This window comes from Peromyscus eremicus, chromosome 7, assembly GCF_949786415.1.
Source record: "Peromyscus eremicus chromosome 7, PerEre_H2_v1, whole genome shotgun sequence".
In the NCBI taxonomy this organism is placed as follows: Eukaryota; Metazoa; Chordata; class Mammalia; order Rodentia; family Cricetidae; genus Peromyscus; species Peromyscus eremicus.
Window position 1 is genome coordinate 5,757,579 of NC_081422.1, and position 22,527 is coordinate 5,780,105.

The 22,527-nt window shown below is 43.1% G+C and overlaps 1 protein-coding gene across 1 annotated transcript in view; it reads left to right on the forward strand.

Moving 5' to 3' along the window:
- The window catches only part of Trpc6 (transient receptor potential cation channel subfamily C member 6), a 116,769-nt gene that overhangs the window by 56,213 nt on the left and 38,029 nt on the right, over positions 1 to 22,527 (forward strand). Inside the window, exons 2-4 of the mRNA XM_059267216.1 lie at positions 7,161 to 7,935; positions 15,013 to 15,195; positions 18,440 to 18,604. Of these exons, the coding sequence (XP_059123199.1) occupies positions 7,161 to 7,935; positions 15,013 to 15,195; positions 18,440 to 18,604 (1,123 nt within the window). The remainder of the gene's footprint in view (positions 1 to 7,160; positions 7,936 to 15,012; positions 15,196 to 18,439; positions 18,605 to 22,527) is intronic.

The following is a 22,527-nucleotide window of genomic DNA, read 5'->3' on the forward strand; positions in this document are numbered from 1 at the left end:
ATCCTAGACTCCAACAGAGTCAGGATTTCAGGATTTCTGTCAATGGAGTTCCTCATGTGGTCACACTGTTAGTTACATTTGGTGAGACGACTAAGTCATTTTAGACATGGCTCATCTACAAAAATTTTGCTTCCATTTACCTGCGAATTTCATAATTTCATTTTTCCCAACAGTTGGATAATAAATATTCCATCACATAAATGTACCATATATGTTTTAAAATAATAAAATAATTACATTATTCTTCCATTCCCATTTCTCTCTTCAATTCCTCCTATGCACCTTCTTGCTCTCTCAAATTTATGGTTTCTTTTTCTTGAAATATTATTACACACACACACACACACACACACACACACACACACGTATTTCTAAATATATAAATGTAACTTGCTCCGTCTGTATAATGCTACCTGCATGTATATGATCTCAGGGCTGATTACTTGATATTTCTCCTAGTTATTGTTCTATTCCTGTGAAGAGACACTATACCATGACCATGGCAATTCTTTTTCTTTGAAGCAGAGTTGGAATTTATTAAAATAGATTTTTTCTTTATTTTACATACCAACCACAGTTTCCCCTCCCTCCTCTCCTCCCATTCCCTCTCCCCACCCATCCACTCCTCCTCCCTCTCCATTCAGATGGGGTAAGATCTCCCTTGGGAATCCACAAAGCATGGCTTATCAAGTTGCAGCAGGACCAAGCTCCTCTCCCCAGCATCAAGACTGAACAAGGCATCCCACCATAGGGAATAGGTTCCAAAGAGCCAGCTTATGCATCAGGGGCAGGTCCTGGTCCCACTGCTAGGGGCTCCACAAAAGACCAAGCTACACAACTGTCACCCAGATGCAGAGGGCCTAGGTCGGTCCAGTGTCAGCTCCTTAGCTGTCTGTCCGGAGTCCCTGAGCTCCCACAAGCTCAGGTCAGCTGTCTCTGTGGGTTTTTCTCTCATGATGTTGATGTCCCCTAATGGCAACTCTTATAATACAAAAGGAAGCATTTAATTAGGAGTTTGCTTGCAGCTTCAGAGGCTTAGTCCGTCATCTTTGTGGTGGGAATGTGGTGGCAGGGAGCATGGCAGCAGGTAGGTGGATAGGCAGGAAGGCATAGTGCTGGAGAAGTAGCTGAGAGCAACATCCTGATCCACAGGCAACAGGCAGAGGGGGGGGCTGGGTCTGGCATGAGCTTTTAAAACCCTGAAACTCACCCCTTCAGTAAGGACACATCTACTCCAACATGGCCACACCTCCTAATCCTTCCCAAACAATTTATCAACTGTGGACCAGTCATGCAAATATATGAACCTATGCAGTCAAATTTCTAAACAGTCTTGTTAAATAAGAAACACAGAGCCGAATACAGAGGTAATAGCCAAAGAGATCAGAGAACTAGCAAAGAGCCATGACTACCTTATCTTACCACGTTGTCGCTGTCGCTTCCCCAGAGAGAGCTTCTTCCTGTGTGTCTTGTGTTTTTATTGCTTCCCTGTTCTGCCTTCTCATTGGCTCTAAGCCCAACCACATGACTTCTTTGTCACTGCCTGTCTATACAGACCTCCAGGTCTCTATGGTTGGCACTGGGACTAAAGGCTTGTGTCACCACACTTGGCTGTGTCTTTGACCACACAGAGACTCTGCCTGCCATGTGATCGGATTAAGGGAGTGTGCTACCACCACCGGACTTCTGCTTATGGCTCGCTATGTGACCTCACTGTGTGACCTCTGATCTCTAGGCAAATTTTATTTATTAACATACAAATAATAACACATTTCAGCACAATAAAAATATCACCACAAACCTATGGGGCATTTTTCTTCAAACCACCACATTATTGGAAAACCACTATGGAAGAAGTCCTTTCCATGGCGAAGAGCATTTTTCTGGCTCTAAGCATTCTTCAGCTCTTTGTTTAGAATTGAGGCTTCACATAGGAGCTTTCCCACTTCCATGTTAGCATGTCTATTGGCATTGCCCTTATCAGGTCTTGTTTAGGCAGCCATGTTGATGAGACTTCATGGGTACAGCCTCTCTGAAATGTCACAACTTACTTCCTGCTCCTTTGGCTCTACAATCTTTCTGATCCCTCTTCCATAACAGTCCTTGAACCATTCATCATCTGATGGACATCTAGGCTGATTCCATTCCTTGGCTGCTGTGTTTAGCAGCAATAATGTGGGTGAGCAAGTATCTCTGTAATAAGTAAAATATAGATTCTTTTGGAGAATGTACTCAGAAGTGGTGTAGCTGGATCATATGGTAGATCTATTTCTAGCTTTTTGGGGAACAACCATACTTTTTTCATAGTGGCTGCACCTGTTTGCACTCCCACTAGCAGTGCGTAAGTGTTTCCCTTTCCCCACACCCACACCAGAGAAAATCCTGCTTAGGCTGATGCCTACTGTCTGTTTTTTTCATAGAAATAAGGTTATCAAAAATGTCTGTTTTGCCCACATCTGACAGAGGACTGATATCCAGAATATATAAGGAACTCAAGAAATTAGACATCAAAATGCCCAACAGTCCAATTAAGAAATGGGCTATAGAACTAAACAGAGAATTCTCAACAGAGGAAACTCAAATGGCTGAAAGACATTTAAGGAATTGCTCAACATCCCTAATCATCAGGGAAATGCAAATCAAAACAACTCTGAGATACCACCTTACGCCTGTCAGAATGGCTAAGATCAAAAACACTGAAGACACCTTATGCTGGAGAGGATGTGGAGCTAGGGGAACTCTCCTCCACTGCTGGTGGGAATGCAAGCTTATACAACCACTTTGGAAATCAATATGGCGCTTTCTTAGAAAATTGGGAATCCATCTCCCCCAAGATCCAGCTATACCACTCTTGGGCATATACCCAAGGAATGCTCAACCACACCACAAAAGCACTTGTTCAGCTATGTTCATATCAGCATTGTTTGTAATAGCCAGAACATGGAAACAACCTAGATGCCCTTCAACTGAAGAATGGATAAACAAAATGTGGTACATATACACAATGGAATACTACTCAGCAGAGAAAAACAATGACATCATGAGGTTTGCAGACAAATAGATGGATCTAGAAAAAAATCATCCTGAGTGAGGTATCCCAGACTCAGAAAGACAAACATGGTATGTACTCACTCATAGCAGGATACTAGATGTGGAACAAGGATGACTGGACTGCTACTCACATCACCAGGGAGGCTACCTGGAAAACAGGACCCCAAGAAAGACACAGGGATCGCCCAATGACAGAAAAATGGAATGAGATCTACATGAACAGCCTGGACATGAGTGGGGGTAGTGAAGGGCGAGGGTCGAGGGAAAGAGAGCTTGGGGGAGCGGGAGATCCCAGCTGGATCAACAACAGAGAGGGAGAACAAGGAATAGGAGACCATGGTAAATGAAGACCACATGAGAATAGGAAGAAGCAAAGTGCTAGAGAGGCCCACAGAAATCCACAAAGATATCCCCACAACAGACTACTGGCAATGGTCGAGAGACAGCCCGAACTGACCTACTCTGGTGATGGGATGGCCAAACACCCTAATTGTCGAGCTAGAAACCTCATCCAACTACTGAGGGATCTGGATGCAGAGATCCATGGCTAGGTCCCGGGTGGATCTCTGGGAGTCCAATTAGTGAGAATGAGGAGGGTTTATATGAGCAAGAATTGTTGAGACCAAGGTTGGATAAAGCACAGGGACAAATAGCCAAACGAACGGAAACACATGAAATATGAACCAATGGCTGAGGGGTCACCAACTGGATCAGGCCCTCTGAATGGGTGAGACTGTTGATTGGCTTGATCTGTTAGGGAGGCATCCAGGCAGTGGGACCAGGTCCTGTGCTCATTGCATGAGTCGGCTGTTTGAAACCTGGGGCCTATGCAGGATCGCTTGGCTCGGCTGGGAGGAGGAGACTGGACCTGCCTGGACTGAGTCCACCAGGTTGATCTCAGTCTGTGAGGAAGGCTTTGCCCTGGAGAAGATGGGAATGGGGGGCAGGCTGGTGGGAAGGTGAGGGGGGCGGGAGGGGGGAGAACAAGGGAATCTGTGGCTGATATGTAGAACTGAATTGTATTGCAAAATAAAAATTAAAAAAAAAGCCAATTTCAAAAAGGCAATATCACAGGTTTTATTCAGATGAGGAATCTGTGTTGTTTAAGGACATGAATGTAAAAGTGAGAATGGTACTGCTCACATTTAAAGTGGGTCATCCCAACTAATCTGGAAACTCCCTCGCAGACAGGTCCAGAGGCTAATCTCCTCAGTGACTCCAGACCCTGTCAAGTTGATGGTCAAGATTAACCATCCTATATGTGCTCATTGGTTTAGGATGACTAGTAAGGAGCCCACAAATAATTCTCCAGTGGCTACAATCTGAAGTCAGAGAGCTCTCAATGTTTCCGTGGAGAATCCTTCTCATACTTGGGAGACCAAAATAAATGACAGAACCCTGAGATATATGTCACCTGAAAACTTGTTACATGTGCAATTTTCAGATTCATTCCAAACCTACTGAACTATTAAGCAAGGCCCAGTAACCTTTTTCAAGCACTAGGTAATTATGATTACACCTCTCACCTTCCAGATATCACACAAATGCTTTTAATTAACAGAAACCAATTATTTTTACAGTTAGGTTCAAGATAATCTGGGAAGCGTAGTTTTTAAGCTTTCTAACACGCCTAGAAAGATGTAACAGATGTTAAGATAGTCATTTCCGCCCAGCTCTTGTACTCATTTATTTTTCTTCTCTTTCCTCCAAGAAATGTGCCTCCTATCACTGTAATTTGACTCTAGTGCTTTGCAAGCACGAGTCACTACTAGCCCCATTCTGAGTGTGGCTGGTGTTGGGGACAGAAGTCTCTACAAGCCCCAAGCAGAAGCAGCAGGGATCGGAAGGTGTCATCAGAGATTGGCCTGATCTGTTTGGGAGGCATCCAGGCAGTGGGACTGGGTCCTGTGCTCATTGCATGAGTTGGCTGTTTGAAACCTGGGGCCTATGCAGGGTCCCTTGGCTCGGCCTGGGAGGAGGGGACTGGACCTACCTGGACTGAGTCCACCAGGTTGATCTCAGTCTGTGGGGAAGCTTTGCCCTGGAGGAGATTGGAATGGGGGGTGGGCTGGGGGGAAGGTGAGGGGGGTGGGAGCGGGGAGAACAAGGGAATCTGTGGCTGATATGTAGAACTGAATTGTATTGCAAAATAAAAATTTAAAAAAAAATGTCTGTTTTGATAAGACATTTTTTCCCAACCAAACACATAAGACATCTACTACCTTACCTGGAAACACTGACTGAGGAGTTGTTTCTTTAGCAAAGCATAATTTTGGTTTGTTTAGAAGATGCCTTTGACAATCGATGATGAATGAAAATGAAGCTCATTGTGGACATGGCAGTGCACTTTACAAGCTCCTTGATGAATTTTGGAGCTGATGAAGTTTCACTAAGTTCCATTCTCTAGTGGGCATTACTGCTACAGACAACACCCCAGGAAAGCAGATGAATTCCAAGAAGAAAAGGCTATTAGGTTTCCTAGACCTGGATGCATTCAGAGATGGTGGCTTGTGAAGTCTATCACCCACTGGTGCTCTCTTTATACTGGAGGGTCTATTGGCAGTCTTTAGAGAGGATAGCCCATTGAACATTTATATCAAGGAAGCTCCTCATTTGTCTTTTCTGTTTCTTTCATTTAAGCCACTCCCATAACCAGGCACATCCTCAGTTCTGCAACACTGTTCCTCTTTGGGTTTCCAGTAGGTGATGGTAATAAGGCTTGAACCTTTTAGTTGAATGAGAGTCCTTCAACCTCAAGAAGACCTTCTGACACATTTTGGATCCATAAAGGATAAATTTCTTTTTACAATATTTTGATCAGGACAAGGATTACTTAAGTTTCTTATGATAATCTAAAGGCCTCAGTAGAGGCCAACAGCCCCTTTGGAAACAGTCCCCACCATGAAGATTTCCTTTCTTCCTGTATTCTTGATCATGACTCCAAGTTTACAGTGATGTTGCAGGTTAACAGAGTCCAAGCATTAATTATCTCAGTAAAGTTCTTCCTCAGTACATTTCCTTTGCTGAAGAAAGCTCCCATCTACTCCCACCTCAAGCCCAAGCTCCCAAACACACACTCATCTGACTTAGTCATGCTTCCATTTCTGGCATGCCATTTTCTCCCAGCAGCTAGGCTAGATGGCCATGTTACAGGCTCATCACAACAGCTAAGCAGCTGGTAATGGGGCATTATACTTACTTCTGCTTTTAGAGCATAAGACTTAAAGAAATAAAAAGTATATTGTTCACTATCAATTTTCCTGGAGTAATGTACTACTCTATCATAGGGAATGACTCAGTAGATACTGAAGACTTGGAGTAAATTTTCTGTTCTGTTCACTGTTTTAAAACATTTTCATGTTCTCTGCTCTAGTTTCATTTATGTTGATGTCACAAACACCTGGACCAAAAACAACTTAGGGAATAAATGGTTTATTTGGCTTGTGACTCCAGGTTATTGTCCGTCCCTGGAGGGAAGTCATGGGGGTAGGTGCTTGGGACACCTGTGCACAGCCCAGCCACAGACAAGAGCAGAGAGAAAGAAATGCACCCGTGATACCTCCTTGCTTGTTACTCTGCTTGCCCTCACTACTCTTATACAATCCAGGGCTCTGGGACAGGGAATGTTACTGCTCACAGAGAGCTGAGTCAGTTTATCAACAAGAAAATCCCCACAGTCATGATGGACCAAGTGAATCCAGATAATCCCTCAGGAAGACTCTTTCTAGGTGACTCTAGGTTGTGGCAAGTTGACATTTAAAACTAACCGTCACAGTGGCCAATAGCCTTTCCCAAGTGTTTGCAATCTGCAGTTCAGAAATACTCACTAATATCTCTAAGTGAATGACATAAGAAAAATGATGGCCATCGCCAAGGTCTCCACCTCGAATTGGAAAGTTAAGCTCTATAAAGTACTTACCTTTCTTAAATAAGGAGTTCTTAGAATTCATTAACAAATAAATTCATCTTCATCTTATCAGCTAGTAGGTCTAGAGATGCTGAGGCAACATCTAATATACTTGAGGATTGCATTAGATGAATGACAGGTCATTTGGCACAAGAAATTGCTCTTAATATGATTTCTTCATCATCTTTCTGTCTTACTGCAGCCGGGGTAATGAGAACAGACTGACTCACCGGCGGCAGACAGTTCTCCGTGAGAAGGGAAGAAGACTGGCTAACCGAGGACCAGCATACATGTTTAATGATCACTCAACAAGCCTGTCTATTGAGGAGGAACGCTTTCTAGATGCAGCTGAATATGGCAACATCCCGGTGGTGCGGAAAATGCTAGACGAGTGTCTCTCCCTCAACGTTAACTGTGTGGATTACATGGGCCAGAATGCCCTGCAATTGGCAGTAGCCAATGAGCACCTGGAAATTACAGAGCTGTTGCTCAAGAAGGAAAACTTGTCTCGAGTTGGGGATGCTTTGCTTTTAGCTATCAGTAAGGGTTATGTACGGATTGTGGAAGCAATCCTCAACCATCCAGCTTTTGCTGAAGGCAAGAGGTTAGCCACAAGCCCCAGCCAGTCTGAACTCCAGCAAGATGACTTTTATGCCTATGATGAAGATGGGACTCGATTCTCCCATGATGTGACACCAATCATTCTGGCTGCTCATTGCCAGGAATATGAAATAGTGCACACACTCCTGAGAAAGGGTGCCCGGATTGAACGGCCTCATGATTACTTCTGCAAGTGTACAGAATGCAGCCAGAAACAAAAGAATGACTCATTCAGTCACTCCAGATCCAGGATTAATGCCTACAAAGGCCTGGCAAGTCCAGCATACCTGTCTTTGTCCAGTGAAGATCCAGTCATGACGGCTTTAGAACTCAGCAATGAGCTGGCTGTGCTTGCCAACATTGAGAAAGAATTCAAGGTAGGTCATTGACAGCAGCAACATCACAAGTTTCAAGCACTATGTAGATCTGTGAGCAGTGTGCTGCACAATATTAGAGCAAGGCACATATAATTCCTCCAAGGTTTCAGCAAAGTTCTGCAGAAGCTGTCATGTCAGCTACGTGTGGAAGAATGCACCAGAATTTGGAAGGCTCAGAGGGAGAGAAAGTATGACATTGGCAAGGTCAAAGCCAGGCTCTATTTCCATGTTTCCAAGATGTGCTAATTACTGTGCATGATGGGGCTTTATGGGTGTGTGTGGGGTATGTGTATGTGTTCATGTGAGCTTGTGCAAACATGTGAATGTACACATGTGTATATGTGTAGGGGCCAAGAGCTGACATGGGGTGTCTTCCTTGAGCAGTCAGAGCTCAGTGACTCCACCTGTCTGAGTTACTGCTGGGGTTACAAAGATGTGTCAGTGTGCAGTTTTTGTTGTTGTTGTGTTTTTAACGACATGTTCTGAGAATCTCAATTAAAGTCCTAATTCTTGTGAAGCTGAGACATTATTGACTGAGCCCTTTGCCCATCCCAATTTATGTTTTATTGAATAAGTGTATTATAATTGTTGCTGCAATTATCTGCTTTCTATCAGATATTTTGTATTTATCATGGCCCCAAGTAAGTATTTCTCTGTTCTATTCGAGAACTGGGGGATAGGAAGGTTAGGTGGGACTTAATTCAACAACTGGTAAATGGCAAAGCTGGGATCAGAATACAGTTCCCCTCTGATTTTCAGCTTCTTTCTCTTAAAACATACTGTGTCTGTGTGCAGTATAGCGTGACAGATGCCACTGGTGCAGAAAGACACAGTTTGAGAGGCAGTACATACGTGGATAAGCATGACATAAAATAAAGCATGACTGTGAGGTCGAGCTTTGACAATTGTGCTATAGAAGTTAAAAAAAAAGATTAAATTCCTAGTAGGCTTCAGCCAACTGGTCTGGAAGGTGGTACTTCCATGTGTGGAAGAATGAATGGGATTTTGGAAGGCCAAGAATGAGAGACAAGAAGCAAAATAGTCCTGTACACATGAGGGAAGCAGGCATGTCGAACTATAAGCAGACTATTATTAAAAGTGGCTATGGAAAGACATGGTATCAGATCCAGCCCTTGTCTATGTGTTCCCTGACACATTTGGAGGAGGTGAAAGCTCAGATTTTAAGCCAAAGAGCATCCACATGCTGCTGAACTTCCTTCTGGGTTTCCAGTCTGATTGTGTTCATTTTCTTTTTTACTGCTTTGTTACGATTATTTGTCTATACGTTTGTATGTTCATGTTGGTGTGTGTGTGTGTGTGTATGTGTGTGTGTGTGCGTGTGTGTGTGTGTGTATGCATGTGTTAATGATCATGTGATTCCCAGACATGGATTTTGAGTGTCTTACTCAGTTACTCTTAACATTTGTGTGTGCGCACGCGTATGCACTCCAGCCATGGAATGTATATGGAGGCCAGTGGCCAACTTGTAAGAGTCTCTTTTCTCTTTCTATTATGCATATTCTGGGTATTGAATGTAAGTCATAAGGTTTAGTGACGAGGACCTTTGCCTGCTGACCCATCTCACCAGCCCTGGACCTTAGGTTTGAGACAGGATCTCTCACTGTACCTGGAGCTTCTTATTTGGCTAGACTGCTCGGTCAGAGAGTTCCCAGGATTTGCCTGCCTCTTCCTTCCTAGCTCTGGGATTAGATGTATACACCTCCAGGCCTGACCTTTTATGTTGGTGCTGTGACTGAACTCAGATCTTCAAGCCTGCACAGCAAACATTTGATGGACTGAGTTATCTTCCCACTGCACCTCATCACTGTTCACTTTAATAAACTTATGCAGCTTGAATCAATTCAGTTCATTGAACTCAGTGTTTTATACAAGCACATGATAACTTAATTGTCTCTATTCCATATACCTTGAGAAGATGGTCTCTCCACTGTACAGCTTGAGAGACTGCAGTCCAGTCTCTCCTGGGAAGCTCCTTGATGTCATTATTACTGAACACAGGACACAGGGGAGGTAAAGCTGCAGAGATGAAAGAAAGAATTCATCACATTACCAGGATATGCACACAATTTAAAACTTGGAAATTTTTATTTCTAGAATTTTCCATCCATTTAGTCTTTTCTGACCACTATTGACCATGGGAATCTGAAACTTTGGAAAGTAAAAGCCAGGGATGAGGCAGGGCTACTGCGCTCAGTGGTCCTTGTTAATTCCTATGCCCCTCACTCTAGCCGGCGTCTCACTCAAGGATGGTGTATTACTTGTCAATGGTGGAGAACAAAGAGGGGAAATACATTAAGAATGATCCCAGCTCTTACTGCTTCACTTGAGTACACATGTGAATCATTTTAACACTAATTCACATGCATCTCTACCACCAGCATCCTCTTTAGCAGGTGGTGGAATGTGGAGAGACACAGGACACCTTCAGGGTTTACAGAAATAGATTAATCATTAGAGGAAGATCCCTTATTACTTGGTACATGTGATATTATTTTGTAAAGGAATAAAATATCTTAAGAAAATAGGCCTTAGAGAATAATGTGGGATCTAGACTATTGTAAGGTTAAAATCAGAGTTAAGACTTGGCAGCAGACAGAAAATTAGTAAACAAACAAGTAAGCAAACAAACAACAAAAAACGGAGGTCCAGAACTTTTGTTTTAATACTGTAGAAGCGCATATTTTCCGGCTGAAGTCAAAGCTCAGACCGGGAGGGAGAGAGTTCAAAGGGAAAGGTCAGGACAGGGTGGCCTTGTCCACAAGTACATGTCCCCAGTGTCCCAATTTCCTTTTGGTGTCTCCATGTGCTCCTGTGAGCTCTGTCTCTAGATTCTTTTCTGAGTCCCTCTACCTCTTGGGTTGCTTGTAGTGATGCAGTGGTTCCCTTTACTGCCCCTCAGTTCCCCGTTCATTTCCTTTATGCAGCAAAGACTGTCAGCATCCTTGTAATTCTGAAGAGAAAGTTTTTCTGCAGCTTTTCCAGCTCCATTATGTCTCCCCAGAGGTCCGTGCACTTACACGCACATGGCCCTCCAGATGCCTCTGCTGCAGAAGGGGGAAAGAGAATGGCAGAGAAATGACTGTCGTGTCTATTTTTAAATCATTGCTATGTTCTGTCGTAGAACGTTTAAAAATGCCGGGCCATTTGCCTGCTTGAAAGATAAGTATCTTCCAAGAAACTGGCTGGGTAGGAAAGTAGTATTTGTTAGTAGTAAAGTCATGTGTCTATTATCAGACCTTATAAGAGAACAAAGGCTGTTGTTTACTTGAGATACAGCCTGCAAGGCAGAGTCACAGCACCGAGAGCATAGAGCTGAAGTCCTGACCAAAGAGGAAGGAGAAAATGTACTCTTGTTGAGATTCATGAATTATTTAAGTGATTCCCACTCTAACTTCATGACAGAACAGCATTCACTAGACCAGACAAGGAGCTACGAATCCTACCTCACGTGTCTATTAGGCAGTAAGCAGGAATTCAGATAAAGCTACACTTTCTATCCTTCCACATTCCTCTCTTTACATTCTCCAGCAAAGTTTGCTGATTGCATATTGTGCCAGCTTGTGTAGACTCAAAAGAGAAGTAAGATACAGCACTTGTCTCGAAAGATACTCAAATCAACTCACAAAAACAAGTAGCCTTTCTATGTATACCAACAAAAAACATGCTGAGAAGGAGATCATGCGCACACTCCCATTCACAATAGTCTCAGAACACATTTTAGGAAAAAACCTATCTAAGGATATGAAAGACCTCTACAGAGAAAACTTTAACTATCTGAAGAAAGAGATTGAGGAAGACCCTCGACAACGAAACCTTTCATGCTCATGAACTGGTAGACTCCGTGTGGGGAAACGCCCAATCCACCAAAAGCAGCTCACAGATTAACAGCTACAGAGAGAGGATTCAGGGATGAGCCCTCTTAGATGGTTATGAAAGAAAAAATCTTTAGACCTAGAAACATACACACAGGCAACCCAGAGCTGCTCACCAGGCTGTATTTATGTTTTTATTCATTTAGTATATGTAACAACAATGGTTAATGCTCCATCAATTTGGGAGGGAGTGTGAAGGGTAAATAGGAAGCATATGAAATAGGAGAGAGTGGGGAAAATTACATAATTATATTTTAATTAAATAAAAATGGGGAAATTTGTGAGTCTGTTGAAAAGAGACAGAAGTGTAAACAAACAAATGCAGTAAAATTCTGCCTGTGTCTCATTCACGTGCACGACAATGTGTTTTCCCTTTGTGTTTCCTGCTGAAGTGTGATATGAATGGACAGAGAAAGTCTCCTTCCAACAGATTTTCAACAGATGATAGCTCACAGTTAGAGAAAGGACTGTCAGGACAATCTGCTTCAGGGCATCTACTGCAATAGGAATCCCGTATGTGTCTGTCTACTTCCTTGCTCCTTCAACTTCACAGCAGCCGTGGTACCTCAAAGAATAAAAGCCATCATCAAAGGTGTTAAGTGAAATGGGGGCCACTGCTGAGGCTGAACACACAGAAAAGTTAGGAGCGTCTTGGGAAGTGTCTTTCCTTAATTCTTATTTGAGAATGTATATAATTTATTTTTACATTTCCGATAGGGTAGTCTCCATTTTTCTTTTGCCCTTCTCATATCAGCTATGGCAGAGGTATGATCAGTATGCCTTTAGTGACTGTTATTGTAAAGATAGGGGAGTCCCAGATTGAAAGTAGTTCCCATAGCATATCAGGGCACCTGTCATTATCTGGAGAATAAGATTCTGCCCTATCCTGATCTTCAGATGCGTCGCCCCTCTGGTCTCCTAGTTTAGCAAGACCATGGCATCTAGCATGGTCATGGTGTGCAGAATGTTTCTCTTCTCATTCGCCTTTTATGGGGCTGAATCTGGTCGAGGATGGCTGATTTCACGGTCACTGAGGTCTTGAGGGTCACTTGGCACACATTATGAAGCTGTTTTGCATGCATCACTTACGAAGCTGTGCTCCAGAGCAGCATCGCTAAAATATGATCTTGTTGACTGGCACCCAGAGCCACAAGGTTTCTCCAGTGTTCTCCCCTTGTGGCCTTTTAAGGGACCTTTCAGCTGGCAGCACAGGAGTTTCAGGATGGAGAAACAGCTGATTAGATCTGCATTGCTGGAAAGACTGTGAAACTGTGAAACAGGTTTGGTTTTTTTCCACACCCTAGATGGAAATGGCATCTGTCCTGCTTGCTTGTCATCTCAAAGTTCAAAGTGAGAAAGCATTTGTGAAGAAGAGATGATGTGGTGTCCTCAAAGGCAATGAATGAGTTTGAGTCCAAACAGATTTATGCCAAGGTCGGATGTCAACAGTTTTGAGTGAATGACTTAGGACACCTTATTTGCTTTCAGCAAATTATATGACAGTTAAATGAGATTATATCTACCTGCTGCACAGCAGGTTCTGATAACAGGTGTCTTAATTAGGGTTTCTATTGCTGTGAAGAGACACCATGACCACGACAATTCTTATAAGGAAACATTTAATTGGAGCTGAAATACAGTTCAGAGGTTTAGTCCATTATCATTGTGGTGGGAAGCATGGTGGCACTCAGGCAGACAGGGTGCTAGAGAAGAAGCTGGGAGATCTACCTCTGGATCCACAGGGGGCAGGAAGAGAGAGTGACACTGGGCTGGCTTGACTGTCTGAAGACTCAAACCCCACTCCCATTGACACACTTCCTCCAACAAGGCCACACCTACTCCAACAAGGCCACATCTCCTAATAACGCCACTCCCTATGGGTCTACGGGGGCCATTTTCATTCAAACCACCACAGCAGGTTTTCTTGGTTAACATTTAGTGATATGTGTATGGCCTTATTTCAGGAGAGGGAAATAAGAAGGAGGAAGCTAGGGAAGAGGCTAATGAAGATGTGAAGAGATGCTGTGCAGAATGACAGCGGTAGGTTACAGTCATTCAAGCCTGCATTCTAACTCCTTCTTGAAGAATGTTAATACAGCAGCACAGTAAAGGCTTCTCCACTAAACATGGTTTTTGTTTAGATTCTTCTCACTGTTTAGCCTGCACTGGCCTGGCACTCACCACCCCTCTGCTTCTGCCTCTCAAGTGCTGGGATTACAGGTACCCCCAACACCGACACACACACACACACACACACACACACACACACACACACATACACACTCACACCTGACTAAACTTTTTCTTCTCTAAAGAGAATATCAGTTTTCAGAATCTATACATAGATCTTATATTTTGACCCTGTGCTGAACTCATAATAAGAAATAACAATTCATTAAAAAGATAATTGATGAGCCAGTTGTGGTACACAACATCTGTATTCCCAGTGCCTGAGAGGTGGAGGCGAAAGGATCAGGGGTTCAAGTCATCTTGAGGTACTTGAGAATTAGTCTTAAAAAAAGAAAAAGAAAAGAAAAAGAAAAGAAAAAGGAAGGAAGGTCCAGGTAAGTGTTAAATGCTCTGAGTCTCAGGTGTGTCGACACAGCACATAGTCTTCCAATGTTCTATCAAGCATGTATTTTATAACTTAACGGTGAAATTATACCATATAGGACAGATCTGTGCAAAGCAAGGTAGCCATGTTGTTTTATGAAAGCTGGCTGTTTTATCTCTCCCAGATCAGGCAGTGAGTTTGGCACAACAAAACCCTTCAGAATAGTTATGGTGATTCTTTGGGCAAATATCATTATTTTAGAGTCTCGAGAAAAGTCTTCATGGTGACAATGTAGTTCGGGGGACAGACAGCAGAACAGGATCAAAATGTGTTTAAAATAAAATACAGTGAACCCACGCTGGCCAGAGCCGCTCATCCTAGCCTCAGCACTTGAGTAGCTAATGCGGGAGGATCGCTGCAAATTTAGACCAGTAGGTTTCATATCACCTAGGCTACGGTGTGAGATCCTCTCTCAAAGCAAAACCAAAGCCAGAACAAATCAGGAGTGGCAAACCTAAAATTTGTTTTTTCCTCTTGAAATGTACAATCCCCCAATTATCTGAAAAATTCTGCGGAACATGGCAAAACGAGCCCGTTCTTCCTTGTTTTCATTGCGCCTGTCTTCCTTAGAATGACTACAGGAAGCTGTCCATGCAGTGCAAAGATTTCGTGGTTGGTCTCCTGGATCTCTGCAGAAACACGGAAGAAGTGGAGGCCATCCTGAACGGGGACGCAGAGACTCGCCAGCCAGGGGACCTCGGCCGTCCGAATCTCAGCCGATTAAAACTTGCCATTAAATATGAAGTAAAAAAAGTAAGGTCGGGCTTGAGGCCTCTTTGTTGCTTCAGTTCCTCTGGGTGGATATGCAAAGCAGGAAGGCTTAGCATGGCCGAGAGAGCCTGGGTTTTCCAGCATCTCAAGGAACCAGAAGCATCTAGTGAGACACAGAATGCACACGGCTGGTCAGTCATAAAATCTAGGCGCTTTGACACAGAGAATCCAGTCATTGCCATTTTGCGTCACTCGGATAATAACAACAATGACTCCATACATGGAAACCCAAAGGCATTTTCTATATGAAGGGGATGAACTTAGTTACAGTATTTCAGATGCCTCTGTTCTCCAATCAGTCACTAGTTTCCAATTTGAAACAGTGGCTTCAATTCTTTTGGTTTGAATCCTTCCAGAATCTTTGTATAATATTTTTTAGATTCGTTTTTTACATATTGATTGATCCCTACTCCTCTGACCACTTTTCTAGGGCATGAAGTTTTTTATAAGTTTTGTGTATGTATGTATGTATGTATGTATGTACGTGTGTGTGTATGTATGTATGCATGCATGTATTTACTTATTTAGAGTGTGTGTGTGTGTGTGGGTGTGTGTGTGTGTGCTCAATGAAACCAGAAGAGGGTGTTGGATTCCCAGGAGCTGGAGTTTCAGGAGTTTGAATCTGATGTGAGGGCTGGGGCTGTTCTTCTGAAAGAGCCAAAAGTGCTCGTAAGCACAGAGCCATCTCTAGCCACTAAAAAGGTTTTTTAATAGTTCTTTAAAAAAATAAAAGCAATATATGTTTATGGTAATTATTCTGTGTAAATCAGCTGCCTCTCCATCTGTCCAGTTAAAAGCAGAGAGTAATTGACCATTACTGTCTGCTTCCACAAATTCTTATCTGGGGCCCTTCTCATAGCAGTCCACAAACACACACTTCATTGTTTCTACGGCTGTGCAGTATCATTCTACACACTTAATCAGTTACTATGAAATGATGCTTATTATATTTTTAAAAATTTCAGTCATAAAGACACTGACCATTTTTATATAGTAGTCATTTTTAAATGATTTACTTGCTTTAAATCTGCAAATAATTCTTGGGTGTGAAATTTATATGCTAGAATTTTACTTTATGTATTATTTTATTATATTTCAGAATATTTTGTAACTATTCTTTCAAAAAAGATGTAACCAATGGTGTGCAGACAGAGGGCTCACTCCTCCCCACAATGTACAGAGAGACAGCTCACACTCCCCCACAGTGTGCAGTGAGAAGGCTCACTCCCCTCCCAAGGTATGCAGAGAGAGGCTCATCTACCCCCCCAGTGTGCAGAGAGAGGCTCCTCTACCCCCAGAGTGTGCAGAGAGAGGCTCATCTACCCCCCCCAGTGTGCAGAGAGAGGCTCCTCTACCCCCAGAGTGTGCAGAGAGAGGCTCATCTACCCCCCCCCCCCAGTGTGCAGAGAGAGGCTCACTCCCCACAGTGTGCAGAGAGAGGCTCATCTACCCCCAGTGTGTAGAGAGAGGCTCGTCTACCCCCCACAGTGTACAGAGAGAGGCTCATCTACCCCCACAGTGTGCAGAGAGAGGCTCATCTACCCCCACAGTGTGCAGAGAGAGGCTCATCTACCCCCACAGTGTGCAGAGAGAGGCTCGTCTACCCCCCCCCAGTGTGCAGAGAGAGGCTCATCTACCCCCACAGTGTGCAGAGAGAGGCTCGTCTACCCCCCACAGTGTGCAGAGAGAGAGTCACTCCCCCACAGTGTACAGAGAGAGGCTCATCTATCCCCACAGTGTGCAGAGAGAGGCTCATCTACCCCCACAGTGTGCAGAGAGAGGCTCATCTACCCCCACAGTGTGCAGAGAGAGGCTCATCTACCCCCAGTGTGTAGAGAGAGGCTCATCTACCCCCACAGTGTGCAGAGAGAGGCTCATCTACCCCCCACAGTGTGCAGAGAGAGGCTCACTCCCCACAGTGTGCAGAGGCTCACTCCCCACAGTGTGCAGAGGCTCACTCCCCACAGTGTGCAGAGGCTCACTCCCCACAGTGTGCAGAGGCTCACTCCCCACAGTGTGCAGAGGCTCACTCCCCACAGTGTGCAGAGGCTCACTCCCCCCCACAGTGTATAGAGGCTCACTCCCCACAGTGTGCAGAGAGAGGCTCACTCCCCACAGTGTGCAGAGAGAGGGTCACTCCCCACAGTGTACAGAAGCTCACTCCCCACAGTGTGCAGAGGCTCACTCCCCACAGTGTACAGAGGCTCACTCCTCCTCATAGTGACGTTCTCATGCTTTGACATTCTGAACAGTTGAACTGTACACTTTACTTTCATTGTCTTTGGGATGAACTATCCTTAAGACTCATCTGAAGTTTTTTTGTTTTTTACATAACCTGATCTTTTCCTTATGAATTTTTATTTTAGAAGATTGCTTTTTTGTATACTGACTAGAGTTAACTGCTCTTATGTAAAATACAAATAAATATAAGAAAACACATTATTCAAATCAAATATGTGAGAATAAAGAATTCTATAAAGGAATTATAATTGAAAGAGTAAAGGAGATAGCAGGTGTCTCCCAGAGGAGCTGGATGTGTAGAATTGGCACACGAACAGAATGCTACCTCTGTGGAAAGCACGCCATCCCAGCTAAGTGAAGGGATGATGTGGTTTGCTTTGAATGGTGATTTGAGGCTGGAGAGATGGCTCAGCAGCTAAAAGCACACACACTGTTTTTACAGAATAAACAAGGCCAATTCCTAGCACTATATCAGATGGCTCATGAACTGCCTGTAACTCCAGCTTCTAGCAGGCCTGATGGCTCCTTCTTCTGTCTTCTGAAGGCATGTGGACTCGTGCATGCACACATACACACCAGGAACATAGATAGGCACACACACACACACACACACACACACACACACACATTTAGAAACAAATCTTCATAAACAAACAATATTTCCACATCTGATCTAGGATGACCTTAATCTTGCTCTTTCTTGCTTAAAAAATTATATAGAATTCATGAAAGTACTTGGGCAAAAATACTTGAGAATCTTTTTATAATGTTAAAAACCCAAACATTTTCTGTGCTTTGAATATCTGAACTTGTGTACAGAGTGAGTGCTGTTTTGATTGATGCCTGTAGTTAGATGGCTTGTTTGGTTGTTAATTCTAATCACATTTTTTTCATGGGAAAGCGTAGAAAGACGTATTAGACTCCAGAGACTAGCCTATGCTTCACCTGTCTTTAATCAAACTGTTGTGTGCTGTCTCACTGCTAGTTTGTAGCTCATCCGAACTGCCAGCAACAGCTCCTGTCCATATGGTATGAGAACCTCTCTGGTCTACGGCAGCAGACCATGGCAGTCAAGTTTCTCGTGGTCCTTGCGGTTGCCATTGGACTGCCCTTCCTGGCTCTCATATACTGGTGCGCTCCATGCAGCAAGGTATGTCTGTGAGGCCCGCTACCTGTTTGCAGTTGAAATTCTGTCGGGCTGGCAAAGTTCTAACTCCAAAATGAAAATCTGATTGAAGTACACAGGTTTAAATAATCTTCTTGTTTGTTTGAGAATTTCATACATGCATATAATGATTTTTGAACAAATCCACCCCCATTCCTTTCCTGTATACACTACCACTCTGCTCTCCCAACTTCATGTGCTCTTTTAAAAACCCACTGAATTAATTTAGAGTTGCCAGTATGTGCACAGGGTTAGGCTGTCTACTGGAGCATGGGCTTAGGCTGTCTACTGGAGCATGGGCTTAGGCTGTCTACTGGAGCATGGGCTTAGGCTGTCTACTGGAGCATGGGCTTAGGCTGTCTACTGGAGCATGGGCTTAGGCTGTCTACTGGAGCATGGGCTTAGGCTGTCTACTGGAGCATGGGCTTAGGCTGTCTACTGGAGCATGAGCTTAGGCTGTCTACTGGAGCACGCGTGTAGGCTGTCTACTGGAACATGGGCAGCCTCTCAGTGGCTCCATCTCTGAAGAAAATATCCCACTCCAGCAGCCATCAATTGCCAATAGCTCTTCAGCTACTGTGGGACTTCATGCCATTCTCCTGCCTCCACCCCAACAACATGCTGAGGTTTCATCTGGCTTGTTTTGTGCAGGTCTTGTGGAAGCTGCATAATCGCTTTGAGCTCACATGCGCAATGGCCCTGTCATATCCAGAAGACACTGTTGGGCTGCAGCAATTCACCATCTATGACTCAAACACTCTTTTCCCTCTTCTATCAGGATGATTCCTGATCCTTGGGAGGTGACAGTGTATTATAAATATCCTATTTAGGAACAAGCACTTCACAGACTTATTCTTTTTAATATTCTAAAAATATTGTTTATTTCCAATGGGAAACAGAAACAGAAAAAGAAAAAAAAACAGAAAATTCACCTGAAACAAAATACTGTCACTATTTATGTGTGAAATAAAATGTCACTCTATTAAGTTATTTCCTTATTTTTTTCTCTAGGCATATAGATACACATAATTTATGCATTTTAACTTAGTCCTAGTTTTATTGAGCTCATCTATCAAAGGTTTCATAAAATTCGATCATTATTCCTTTCTTGTTTCTCTTGAGATAGTATTTGAGATAAATTTCGTATATATATATTACCTTATATAACCAGAGAACAAGAGTACAAATGCTATTATGAGGCATGTTTCAGTAAAGGCCAGCTATATCAAGGAGAAAGTTCACTGGAAATATGCAGCAGTGGTCACCCACTTTCTAAGCATACTCTGTTTGCCCGGGCCTTGGTGACAACTGGACCTCGCTTTTCTGGTGAATATTCAAGTAAGACTGAAGAGGGGTTTTTTGTTTTTGTTTGTTAGTTTGTTTGGACTGCGTGTTGAATCTAAGACCATGGACATGCCAGGCAAACATTCTACATTGAGCTGCATCTTTAATTCTCTTTGAACTGTTTGAGACAGGGCCTCACCAAGTTGCCCATTCAGGCCATGAACTTGCAATCTTCCAGTGAAATCGTGCCATAGCTGGGCCTACAAGTCCATTCCACTAAGCCTGGGCAACACTGACTTATCATTCTGCTAACAGGTACATAGGTTCAGAGGCTGCATTGCTAGCAAACTTTTCTTCATATTTTTGAAGCCACTTTCTAGTTCTGTGTAAGTCACAAATCTGAGAGGCTGACTGAAATAATTCAGCAATGCGCGTCGTCTGGGCCATCTCTTCCATCTCTTCCAGGCAGACACATCAGGTGATGAGTGCAGTTCATAGACACAGGCAGGACCCAATATATGCATTTGTTATGAGGGAGAGAACACACATCAGCATTTCCAGCATGTTGTCTTATCATGCTGAGAGATCTCATGCTGACTCCTGTTAGGATGCTGCTACAAGGTCTCTTACACAGCAAGAACTTCCTGACTATTTACAATGATGATGTTAGGGACTACTGGAAACATGGTATCTTCTCATGAGAGTAAAGTTCACCATCATGGAATTTCCCCCTTAGAAGACGTGAGACCAAAACTTGACCATATATAAAGCACACATTGATGACATTAACAATAATAGATTATTAGAAATGATATTTATAGTACAGGTTTTCATATAAAGGTTATATTCCCATTCCAATTGATTGAAAAATATTTAACCCCCTCCTCTCTCTCTCTCTCTCTCTCTCTCTCTCTCTCTCTCTCTCTCTCTCTCTCTCTCTCTCTCTCTCTGTGTGTGTGTGTGTGATAGAGCATGTTGGGAGATCACAGGGCAGCATTGTGAAGTTTCTTCTTACTTTTGACCCTCATGGGTTCCAGGGATTGAGCTCAGGTTGTCAGGTCTGAGCAACAAGAACCTAAGCACCTTCCCCTGCTTAGTCGTCTTGTTGGCACCATTCCTGTTTTTTAGAGGAGTGATAAATTCTTTTTTAAATTTGAATTTTTTGTCTGACAGTTTCATATATTTATATAGTGAATTTTAGTTATTTTTACCCCACCCCTTCCTTACCTTAGTATAAGATTTGAAAGCTCTACATTACTCAATATTTAAAACTCCCCTGGTCCCTTACAGTAATACTACAAAATATTCCCCAAACACACCCCGTAGCCAGATACTAATAAAAGACCTTCAGAAGCGTGAATTTTCATGCTAACTTCCAATTCTACAGCCAAGAAAACTTGAGCATAGAAAAGTTAAGAAATCTGCCCAGAGTTGCAGTTGATAATGGGTAGATCTAGGATTTAACTTTTAGAAAATATGGTTTACAGCTAACTGCTGAATTCTCATATCATTTTTCAACATCTTCTCTTTTCTCTCTCCTTTTGAGTGGGAATTTCTTGCCAGTGTGTGTTCTAACTAACTCTCTTCTGAACACTGGTTGTGACTGTGTCTGTAGTCTGTTATGCCTCTACTGCTCTTTTCCAAGTCTTCAAGAGTTAGAGCAGTGTCTGAATCATCCTTGTTCTCACTCCATGGCCATGCAGTGGGTGGCTGTTTGAGCCATGCCCTGAAGCACCGCCCCTAGGGAGGTAGTAGGTAGCTGTTACACCTGCTTATGACCTTGAGGTACATGTCTCTGGGGCGTGGCTGCTGGGGTGCCCTTAAGACCTGGGGTGCATGTACGCTCTCTCTCTTCCCTACCTCGTGGTTTTAGATGCTGAGATCTTGGACCAGGCAGGTCAGCATGGGACATAGCTCAACTTTCCTGGACCCTACAATAATTCTCCTGTGGTTATGAGTTACCCCCAAAATAAATTCCTTTGCTCATTAAATAGACTCAGTGGGTTAATCCCATTATCTGGCACCCAACTCTTCCATGTGGGAGCGTGGGTTGCCCATCCACTCCCAACTGCTACCTCACTAGGGGTGGTGCCTCAGGACATGGCTCAGACAGCTCCCACTACAGTGGCCATGCAATTGTGACAACTATTCTAAAGCAAATAATATTCCTTTCCTGTAAGTAGTGAGTGAAGATCATGATACTTTCCTTAGCTCCTCAAGCTTTGACTCAGGCCATTTGTGGTTTGCCTCAGGTTTACACATTTCTCAAATTTTAATTGAATATTAATTATCTGATTTTCTTCACGATTTCTTCTTCTCTGGTTATAATTCTTTCTGATATCTGTTTTCAATCCTGATTTATAAATACTGAGGCAAGCATAGGTTAAATAGGCATTATCAAAGCATTTTCCTCATATCTGAAGCTGTTTTATTGTCTATTCTTTATCCTCAGAATCATGATGATAAAATGTGTAGCTTTTCTCATTAGCAATGAACTGAACATTATTACTGGGTCATAGAGCTGATTTATTTTAATAGTGAAAGGCATCTTTGGCTAAATTGATGCTTTTATTTAAAATATTTTAGATTTTCTTATATATCCACAAAAATATAGATTAAAATTT